The sequence below is a fragment of the Anarrhichthys ocellatus genome, unplaced genomic scaffold (genome assembly GCF_004355925.1).
Source record: "Anarrhichthys ocellatus isolate YVR2014 unplaced genomic scaffold, GSC_Weel_1.0 scaffold242, whole genome shotgun sequence".
NCBI classification, from domain to species: domain Eukaryota; kingdom Metazoa; phylum Chordata; class Actinopteri; order Perciformes; family Anarhichadidae; genus Anarrhichthys; species Anarrhichthys ocellatus.
Window position 1 is genome coordinate 1 of NW_022280272.1, and position 10,858 is coordinate 10,858.

At 38.8% G+C, this 10,858-nt stretch overlaps 3 protein-coding genes across 3 annotated transcripts in view; 1 reads left to right on the plus strand and 2 right to left on the minus strand.

Moving 5' to 3' along the window:
• Nucleotides 1-705: 705 nt before the first annotated feature.
• Nucleotides 706-3,390, minus strand: LOC116401074 (CD209 antigen-like protein 2). Its single transcript, XM_031879293.1, has 5 exons — nucleotides 3,372-3,390; nucleotides 3,154-3,258; nucleotides 2,331-2,473; nucleotides 1,214-1,368; nucleotides 706-847 (listed from the first exon to the last, which is right to left on the minus strand). The coding sequence occupies exons 1-5, from the start codon at nucleotides 3,388-3,390 to the stop codon at nucleotides 706-708; spliced, it is 564 nt and encodes a 187-aa protein (XP_031735153.1).
• LOC116401070 (C-type lectin domain family 10 member A-like) lies at nucleotides 3,310-8,073 on the minus strand. Its single transcript, XM_031879290.1, has 6 exons — nucleotides 7,867-8,073; nucleotides 6,174-6,293; nucleotides 5,964-6,083; nucleotides 4,927-5,060; nucleotides 4,507-4,616; nucleotides 3,310-3,970 (listed from the first exon to the last, which is right to left on the minus strand). Exons 1-6 carry the CDS (start codon nucleotides 8,069-8,071, stop codon nucleotides 3,814-3,816), a joined length of 846 nt encoding a protein of 281 aa, XP_031735150.1. The 5' UTR covers nucleotides 8,072-8,073; the 3' UTR covers nucleotides 3,310-3,813.
• A 407-nt stretch (nucleotides 8,074-8,480) lies between these two features.
• LOC116401071 (collagen alpha-1(XIV) chain-like) overlaps nucleotides 8,481-10,858 on the plus strand; it is a 13,584-nt gene continuing 11,206 nt past the window's right edge. The window contains exons 1-3 of the mRNA XM_031879291.1: nucleotides 8,481-8,497; nucleotides 8,794-8,983; nucleotides 9,232-9,285. Of these exons, the coding sequence (XP_031735151.1) occupies nucleotides 8,481-8,497; nucleotides 8,794-8,983; nucleotides 9,232-9,285 (261 nt within the window). The remainder of the gene's footprint in view (nucleotides 8,498-8,793; nucleotides 8,984-9,231; nucleotides 9,286-10,858) is intronic.

A 10,858-nucleotide genomic window follows, 5' to 3' on the forward strand; every position in this document is an offset into this window, starting at 1 on the left:
TTATATATATATATAATTAGGTTGTATCAACATATTTTATTACATTTTATCCCGTTCACATACCCAAGACATTCCAATGGACCCAACTTTTGTAGGATGTCCAGATTTCTGTCATCTGACCCAAATGCCCAAACTTATTTGATTGGATGTCTCTAAGCCAATCACAGCGCTCCACATCCTCCAGAGGGAACTGTTGCTCTTGGGCTGCTTAAGAATCACGTGCACACTCAAGTGCACACTCAAGTGTCTTGACATCATGGAACCGCCCTTCAGACTGATTAGTTAGGTTCATTTTAGTCCGGTTTTGGACCCTAAGCCCCACTTTTCTGAGCTTGTTTTGTGGAACGGGCCCCTGGTGAAGCTTGGCACTGGCATCTGAAGATTAGCAGCTGGTGACTCAAAGGAAACACACGAAACACTTCAAACTGACTGAATACAAACGTATTAATCATCTATGAAAACCAAAGTAAAGACCACCTGCAATTTCATGTTTTTATTTGACTTTCATTACAACAGTAGGACTACAGAGCTGGTGCACATGTAGTTGTGTTGATGACTTCTAATGCAGACTGTGCACTATGACAGGCAGAGGAACAATATCTATGTATGCCAGGTTATTGAGCATAAAACAAAGAATTAACAAACAAATGTAAAATGTAAATTTAGTCTGATTTAACAAAGCTGACACTAGACACGCTTTCTTCATCAAAGAGTCCAGGAGATCCATTTCTCACAGATCCAGCTCTTATAAACATAAGAGTTGCTTTCTGTCCATTGTCCTTGTTGATTGCAACATGTTGCAGCCACATTGTTTCTGTCATCGTGTGGCAATCCTGTTGCCCAGAACCTGTCGGACAAACAAAATGTCCTTTTAATTTGACGTCATTTATAATATTTATATCATCTGTAAAAAAAAATGATCATTAAGATCCAGATTAGTACATTGTAAGGGCTGCCAGTCAATGATTTGTAAAAAACAAGGTAGCACTTTGTGGTTTAGCCCGGCAGTCCCTCCCAAAGACTTAGTCACACATTATATTTCATCATCATACAGTAGCTTTGCAGGTCTCTGAAAGTTTGAAAATTTTTAAATTGTTATAGTTTATGACTTCCTTAACTTGTAATACCAACAGGGAAGAGGAAAAAGACACAGTCCTTCATGTAGCTTTAACCTAGCATGAAGCTGTAGCTGTAAATCAGTGACTAACAGTACATTTGATGGAATCGTGAACCTTCAAAATGTCTCACGTGTCTGTCTGCGGTGATCTGTCCACCCATTCCCATTCCCATCTCCAGCTTGTTTGATTCCATATTTCCTTCCTGGCTGATCCAGGAATCTTTATCCATGTTCAGCTCAAGGACAAACTTCTGGTAGTTGATCAGAGACAATAATGAGAGGAATCAAAGAAGGGTCCACTTGTACACCACGCAGTAGTAATGGACACAACAGCATGAAGCTAACATTTACATTTATCAGAATGCATTAGAGAATAGAAAAATAAACATTTAAACAAGTTATCTTATGTCTTAGTCCTGTAAATCCTTTACCTCTTAGGATTCTATGCAGACGTCTTTGAATGAATCAAACGTTCCCGCAAATTCACTAATTTCTGACTTCAATGTCGGTTCTAAAAAAACGTTGCTCGTCGAAAGAACTGATCTCAGACCTTCAGGTTCTTCCGTGTTCATTCAAGTCTTCAATTTTTATCAAACAAGAATATTAGGAAATGTCTAATCTGTGTATGTCGTCCTCTTCCATATTCATCAAACACATTTTACTCTAATTCTAATTGCAAATCGTAGCCTTAAGTTTAGCACAATCTGACAAGTGAAAACAATAACGTTGTGTTAAAGCTCATGGACAGAAGCGTCAGGGAAGTGGACCCAAAGGCCTCAACAGGACACAGAGATAAAGCTGGTTGCAGTACAGGAACTAAAATCAATAGAGAGGTGAAGTCCCGCCCCTTCCGGTTGACCTCCACGGGATCTTATTTTGGAAAGAATATGTACGGTGCTCAACGGCAAAAGACAAGAAATATATTTTGATCCTGTTTGAAATGTGCCATGAATTACACATATGATGTTTGTCAGTTTAAAAGATCATTTTTACACATAAAAAAAGTGCAATTTTGTCTTAAAATTGTTGACATATCCAGATTGTCGTAAGTGACGTCTCTCTTTCTCTAAAGCTACGATTCCTTTGTGTTTCGTACAGAATGTTCTCGTGGTCTCACTCGTTCTTTTCTCTTCCGGCTGATAAACGAAAACACAAGTAACAGGTCACTGGCAGTTCCTTCCAAGATCACACGCTCATGAACAAACACACTCACATGTTCCTCTTTGTTGTTGATCACCACCAGATCTGCTGCTTTCTGTTGACAGTCATCTCTGCTGCCATGCCAAGTGTTCCTCTTATTAGATTTAAAGTAACAGCTGCATCCAAATCTCCTCCATCCTTCAGGACACCACTTCTCTTCAGTGTTTTAAAGAAAGAGGTCATATCATTCAAAAGCCGTGTTTCCATTCACGTCTTTTCATGCACATTGTGAAGTATTGCGCTAGAAAAGCTGTATGGAAACGGCAAAATGGCAACCTTGGTGTTTGCTTTTGTTAAAAAATAATTGATGCTAAATGGATTATGGAAACGCCTTTGCAGAATAACATTTGACTCACATGACTGATCAGCCGTCCTACCCGATAAATATATTCATATTGTCTTCGTCTCTGTAAACATGAAACTTGGCCAATAACTCTTGTAGATGGTTAGAAGGTGACTTGTTTTGTTTCTGGTTCTGGTTCTGGACCTCTACCTCTTCTTCTGCTCTGTTCATGACAGATTACCTCCATGTGTGCCTTATTCTGCTAACTTCTAAACAAACTACGAGCTTATTCGCTCCAAATATGTTGATGGATATGTGCCTAATTTGCATTCCTTTTTTGCTTAAAAATCAATCTTTAAGGTTGAATAGAAACACAGCTCAAGTGTAATGGATAACACTCGTAGATTCACTCATTAGCTTAAGATCTCTCTTGGTTGTTTAGTCTGTGCTAATGGCACATTGCAAAAACAGTTAAACAGCAACAATTATATTCAAAAGTAACGAGTCAAGTTCTATTGTTGAAATTGGTATACTTCTGGTGTTTTTTTCTCACTTTCAATTTTGCCCTCGAGCTGCTTCACCTCCTCCTGTAACTGGCTGTGATTCTCACTCGGGGTTTGGTAACTGCTCTGTAACTCACTGTGGTTGAAGGATATGTCTTGAGAAAAACAACAATAGATAAAAGTGAGACAATATGAAAATAGTTTAAGATAATAATTTTATTCTTTCTTTGTTCAAAATAAGATGATTTTGGAAATACAGATTTTCTACCAGCAACAACAATATTCATAGCGATAGATTCACCCACATTCATTTAGCTTGGTTGACTGTAGAACCTCTGTGTTTCGGTTCCTCTGATTGACCTCTGTGTTTCACCCTGGGTAACAGCTGAGCCCGTTACCAACAGAAGAACATAGTGCACCCTGGGTAACAGCTGAGCCCGTTACTAACAGAAGAATACTCTATCGAGCAGATGGCCGTGAAATCCAAACAGCATGAACACACTTCAGTTACTCTCGTCTTCAGCCTCACTGCTCTGTACGCAGGTGTGTTCTAAGTCATCAACATGTTGGCCTGTTGTTGTACTTTTACAGTAATGCGGTTAGTTAGTTTTCTCTGAGTTTCCCTTAATTATGTCGTTGTTTTAAGTGAGAGAATAACGAACTTTTGAAAAGTTGAGGGAGAAATTAAGTGAATCAAGTCAAGATCACATTTACATGTTAGACTTGATTGATTCTCTGTGAGATTGTTTCTCACAGATCCATCGTTTGGATCCATTGTTGGTTTGTTGCCATGTTCCTTCAGGACCCACAAATGCTCTGGACCTGGAACCATCATCAGGCTTTACATTCACACCGGTCTTCCAGGGCCTGTAGAACAAACACTGTGTTATTAACAAAATACATTATTCATATAAAGATAAAGTTATTGTGATTCGATAATCTGATCTTTATGTCGTTTAGCTTTATGTACACCACAGAAGAGGTTTCAGAACATTTCTAAAGTCAAGAAGATGCCCAGAGGAGGATGAATATGAACTTGTTGGCCTACATGTGTTCATTATCCTGAACTGTCAACAGATCAATGGCTTCTTAAATATGAGCCCAAATACAAGTTCAGAATGTGATGCACAAATCATTTCAAACGTCTTCCTTCAGATTCAGATTGTGTCCAGAGAGCGAACAGCTGCATCTCACATACATCATGACGCTCAAAACCATGGGTGGAATTGTTAATTGATTATCTGTAAATACTTACATTATCTGAAAACAGGATCGACTCCATAAACTATTCATTTAAATATTTATTATTATTTTATATTTAGTGTTTTTCAATTTCATCCAACTATTAGCCACGAACAATGACCCTGAAATAAATCAATATTCTAAAAATAAAGTGTTCTCACAGATATGATGATATTGATCCGTCCACCCATCCCCATCCCACGGACTGACCGCTCACTGGCTGCAGACCGATCCACGAAGCGTCCGGTTTAGTCAGCTTGCTGACAAAACTCTGAACATTTAGCAAAAAGAGGAATCGACAGCAAGACAGAAGCCAGACAGTGAACATATGAAGCAGAATAACATTATGAAAGCAGCACATTCATAGATCATCCTAATAAAAGTGCATTTGGCAATCATAACTTTCAATTTCCACTAAATTCATATTAATGATCATAGTTACATATTTCCAACTACTGAAACAGTTTTTAACAGAATCATTCAAACATTTTCTAATGAATCAATTTAATTTGAAGTAAAATAACAGTAAATAATAAAAAAGACATGTTGCACAGGCATGTTGCACGTACACATGCACTCACCTGTTCGTCTCTGCTGCTGATCACCACCAGATCTGCTCCTCTGTTCCAACAGTCTCTCCGGCTCTCTGTCCAGTTCTTCATCTCAGTAGATTTGTAGTAATAACTGCATTGAAATCTCTTCCATCCTGCATTCACTGAAGTGTTTTAGTCACAGATTTGAAATCATTTAATGACAAATACATTGAGATTTGACACTAGAACCTGATATGTGATTGTTTGGAACTTTGTCCTTCAGTCCGTGACTTTTCATTAAAGTGTGTTCTGTAGCACCGCTACCGTAGAATCCACATAAGACAAGCCAGCAGGGAGAGTACCGGGCTTTGAAGCAAAGTTTACATCGTGACCAAACCTTTTAATTACAATTCATGGGTTCATCACATGATGACGCCATGTGACCCAAAAACACTTACACTTACATTTTGAAAGAGACATCTTTAACTCAGCTGATCTTTTTAGAGTTGTAAACCCTTCACAGTACCAACACTTGAAATAGCCCTTATTTAAATCATCAGGTCTGAAAATGTTGTGAAATGCGCTACAAGCTGAAGTCAGAGTTATTTTGCCTCCTCCGTTCATGTGAATGGACTGAGGGCTGGGAGGCGGGGCTAAAGGAAACGATAGTGCGCTCGTTTCGATGGATGAGGACGATCTCCGAAAGATCCGGGTTTTCATTTTATATTCTGAAGGTCAACTTTTCTCGCTTCGTGAGCCACTGAGCGACTTTCCTGGCAACACCTCATGTGTGCTAAGTCATAACCCGACCTCCTGGAAAGATTTATGAAAATACATCAGACATTAGACCTGCTCAGTGCTGTGAGTGAAGAGTCTGATGGTTGAACTGATGTGTCCTCTGTTGGTTCTGACTGAAAGGGACCACAACTACAGCACCTTGTCACACAACGCTGTGTTGTAGAATGATGAATAAATAAACCGTGTACCTAGAAAACCAATGCATTCTAACAGCGAGTGAACTTTACCTGTTGGAGGTTTACAGCGTCATGGTTCTGTTAAAGTGTTCCTTTTCAAACATGTCTCACCTGTGGTGTTCCCCTGTGTCTGGTTGACGGTCTCCTGTAACTCGTGGTACAATTTGCTCAGGTTGTCGTATTTGTTCTCCAGCTCCTTCAGCTCGTTGTTCTCCGGAGTGATAGAAACATCTGGTGAAAAGATGCAGTGCAGTGATGTGAAATCAAGGTTCTTGTGTGGACTTTTAAGACATGACATCATAATACAGACGAGGTCCTCACGGCGTTGAGACAGGACGATGACTGCAACTCCCAGCAGGACACAGAGGAAACCCAGAACCAGTGCAGCAGCTCTGAGGAGGTTTCTCTGGACATCTGGAGGATGCTTTTGAGTGTTTGCTCCTGCAGAAGGCAAACGGAGAACACGATCTGGTTAAGCATGTTGAGCCTTTCCTCCTTCAGGTCAGAACAAACAGGAATAAAGACCTACAAGGATTCATCTTTAAACCTGATTAGATTTAACTTTAAATTATGTTGCACCAAAAATTAATAAAGATTCTATTTTTACTATATATATATATATATATATATATATATATACATATATATATATATATATATACATATATATATATATATATATATATATATGTATATATATATATATATATAGATTCAATTTAATTCTGTTGCACCAAAACATAAAAACCTGATCCAGTGTTGACCTTCACTTTACACTTGAGGAGCTCTAACTTTGAAAAAAGCTGCTTTTTTTAGATGGATTGAACAAAATAATTAAGATCCTTAAAGAAAGTTAATGGACCGACAAACCAGTCGAGTTTTATGCGGCGGCTGAATTTCTCTCAAGATGAAACGGTTCTGGAGCAGAACAGCAATTAAATCAAAAGTTTGTTCTTTACTGTGAAAGAGTGTTTTTATCATCTCTTATTCGTCCGTATTGCTCCTTTAATTCAGCCGACAAGTTTGTAAAGCCAGTTTAAAAAAGGGCCTTTTAACCCGATAAGCCCCGCTCCAAATGTAAATGTGTCATTTTAACTTGGATTAATTAATCAGATATTAGTTTATTTAATCGTGCAACAGAGCTCTGCTTTATTCTAAACCTGCATTCACTCATTTTAAACCTAGTTTTGCTAAACTCTGATTAGAATGAATCTTTGATTAAACCTATATATTCGTAGTGTAACCCAGTTAAAAGTGAGAAGTGTGAACGTCATCACAGCCATCGACAGGAAACGAGCCCGAACTGTTCAAACACCAAGAGACAAGCATCTGATCTTTATCGCTTCATCAGCACGGAGACTGAACATCACGACTTGAGCTGAGAGCAATTTAATCGTTTTACACCAATAAAATAAGACACAAGGCGCAGGTTAATAAACATGAATAAACGTTAATAAACATGAATAAACGTTAATAAACATGAATAAACGTTAATAAACATGAATAAACATTAATTAAACCACAACTGTCAAACAATTTTACATTTTAGGCTTGGCCGTTTCATAAAGGTTATTACTTCATTTTGATTATTTATTTTTCACACATTTGCGTTTAATTTTCTGTTCTTCACTGCATTATGTGAACACATTGAAAGGTGTGCATGCTGGTGTCGTAGATGTGCTGGATTGTGAATAACATCACAGTGGAGCAACGGGATTCAATACACACAGCTAGTCGATATGTGCACTAAGATGCAGATACAAAGCTAGCAAGTAATAAAGAGTAATTATTACAATAAGAGTAAAGATTTAATACAAATTCAAAGATAAAGTAGTAAATTATAAACTAGGATAAGTATTAAATGCTCATAAATGTACATGTAACAGTCGAGAGCAAATATCCTGATAATAAATATTCTTATAATTACGTCACATTTACAGCCGAGCCTCTAACTTTAATAACCAGTTTCCGTTGTTTCTTGTATATTAACTGGTATTTGATGGTGTTTTAATACCTTTCTCCGGTGTTAAAACACGGCCGCCTGTGAAAGTGTCCACACTGTCGTAGATGTCCACCAGTCTCTCAACTCGCTGTCCTCCGTCCTCTCCGGCTCCTTTGCAGAACTTCACGTTCATCGTCAAACTCGGGTCTTCGTAAATGTTCGAAGCCATTTTTGCGGCACGAGACAACTGAGGAGTCTCAGCGTCCGATTTATTCATGGTTCCCCGTCGCTTCTGCCTCCGTCTCTCTGCTCATCACAAGGAAGTAGAAGCAGGAAAACACTCATTGCAACATTTTTATCACCGTTCGGTAAAAAAGTGCTCGATTAACTGGCCGATCTTATGACACCGTACAATACACGTATGAGAGCTGCTATCAGAGGTGTGACATGTGATCTGTGGTTCAACTCGTCTGCTAAAAAAAAAGCACCTAAAGGTGTTCGCAGAATTCAGATTGTGCAGAGATAATGACGTTTAAAAGATCAGACAGAATAGACGTAAACATTTAATTAAAATGATCAAATGAGGGAACACAAACACCGAGTAAAGGATCAAACACAGAACTTAATAAAAACAGATGTCCTTGTTTCTAACATGGCATCCTGAAGCCATGTGGACTTTGACTAAGATGTTTGCTATACGGACGTATAGCATCTGGTCACTGATTCTGTGACCAGATGAACTGAAGGAAGCTTCACAAACCAAACAAAGTTGTGAAGATAAGTCTCTCTCTTTAGCTCGTGGACCACAAATCAGCTCATCGTAGAAACCACTTCCTTCTTCACGGCAGAGCACAGAGCACATCATGTCCTTGCTCTGTAACGTTGCAATACTTATTCTAGGGACCTTTTAATCCTGCTCTGTGAAGCACGTTGGGCTTGTGTGTGAAAAGTTCTATATGAATAAAGGTGAGCGTTAGCCAATCAGCAGTAAGTCTTTAGGACGGTGTTGAATCCAGTCGCCGTCAGTGTCCTCTCGGGTTCAAACAAGCCTAAACACGTCTTTAACACATCCTCTCCCTCCGTCTCTCTCCAGGGCCTGACCGGTCCAGTAGGTGATGCAGGTGTACCGGGACCTCAGGGACCCCAAGGACTACAGGGACACAGTGGACGCTCCATCATAGGACCCCCAGTAAGACCAACGCACACCCAGTTCTCAGTCTCCCACTCTAATAGATACTTTCTCCATTTATTTCTATATGCTTTTATTTTGAAAATATGTTTGCTGTTCATAGTCATTTTTACAGATGCCATTCATATGCTAAATATGTGAAAAACACAGTATTTGTTTACGCCGTTGCAGCAGTTTATTTAGTAAACTTTGTGTTATATTAACGATATCCATACAATCAGAAAAAAAGGTATATTCTTTATCTGCAGGGAGGTCAAGGAGAGCAAGGACAGAAAGGTGAAGCGGGACAACAAGGAACACAGGTGAGAAAAAACAACGTGAATACAACATACAAATCTTCTCTTTCAGGTTTATGTGATCGCTTCTGGGTTCCGTCTACATACATGTGAATACTGTACTTTTAATTATGAATCTTTATCAAATCAGGTTCATGTTGATAAGACACCAAATGTCTACAGTCACTTGTAGCGGCTCACTACATCACTTTACAACATCAGGACCAAACTTATTTCTGTAGAATTCAGATTTCCTCCTTGTTCGGGGTTGATGGCGAGCCGGTACTTGGTAGAATTGTACTTTGATGAGTTTTAGTCGGTTGGTGGCGGAACGTTGTTTCAGTTTCACAAAGGTCTGATGCTTGAAAAGAGCCTCCCACAAGTAATTACAGCTCCACGGTAAATTACGACTAATATGACCTTCTGGAAGCAAATAGTTGTCAGATTTTGAATAATGGTGCCATTTGCAAAAGGTTGATTTCTCTTGTTTGAATCTATTTCTGTTCCCTGAGTTTGTGACACGACAGCTCGATTCAACCTCGCAGCGTTTACAGGAATGTTTTCTGCTTTTATGTTGTTGCAATGTTTGCCTTCAGAGTTGATTGTACAGGAAGCAATGCAACAAAGATCCCCAGCGGGAATCTAACCAGGGACATTGCAGTCAGACAGAGTTTCCATGCGTCCTGGAAAACACATGGAAAATTAAAGGAAAATTGAATGCCCTGGAATATTACTTCAACATTCTCCTGTTTTTCAAAGATCAGAGATCCCAGAACGGATAACAAAGCCATCTGAAAGGGCTAAGTATGTTCACGATCACATTCGAATGGTTCATGGACCAGAGTTACCATTACGTGACCTACGTAACTATGCTACGTTACTTACGCAATGTAGTAACGCTACATAGCTTTACTACGTTACGTATGCATGTCATGTGACCTATGCAACTATGCTACATTACGTAAGCTACATTACGTAGGCGAGATAGTAACGTTGCATTGCCTAAGCTACGTTATAGCTACGTAGTAACGTAACATAGCATTACGACGTTACTACGTTGCCATAATGTAGTATTGATATGTAACCTTACGTGACCAACATAACTACATTACGTAAGCGACGGAGTAACACAACGTTGCTAAGTTAAGTACACAACGTAGTAAAGGTATGTCATGTCATGTGACCTATCCAACTACCTTACGTAAGCAACGTAGTAACGTAACATAGCATTACTACGTTACTACGTTGCCATAATATAATGTCAACCTTACTTAACCAACATAACTGTGCTACATTACTTAAGCGATGTAGTAACGCTACATAGCGTTGCTATTTTACATACGAAACGTAGTAACGGTGTGTAGCGTTTCGTAACATAGCTTACGTAACTTTATGCAATGTTACGCAACTTAAAATAAGTTGATGTTTACTGTTTACGTAGTTTGACGTATACGAGGAGTTGGGAGTGAGAGCGGGCTGTCGTTTCATTTTCACAGCGCTGCTGTTCAACCAGTCACATCTGACAAGTTTATATACATATATATATATAAATATATATATATATATATATATATATTTGAGAAAGTATATATATATGTAT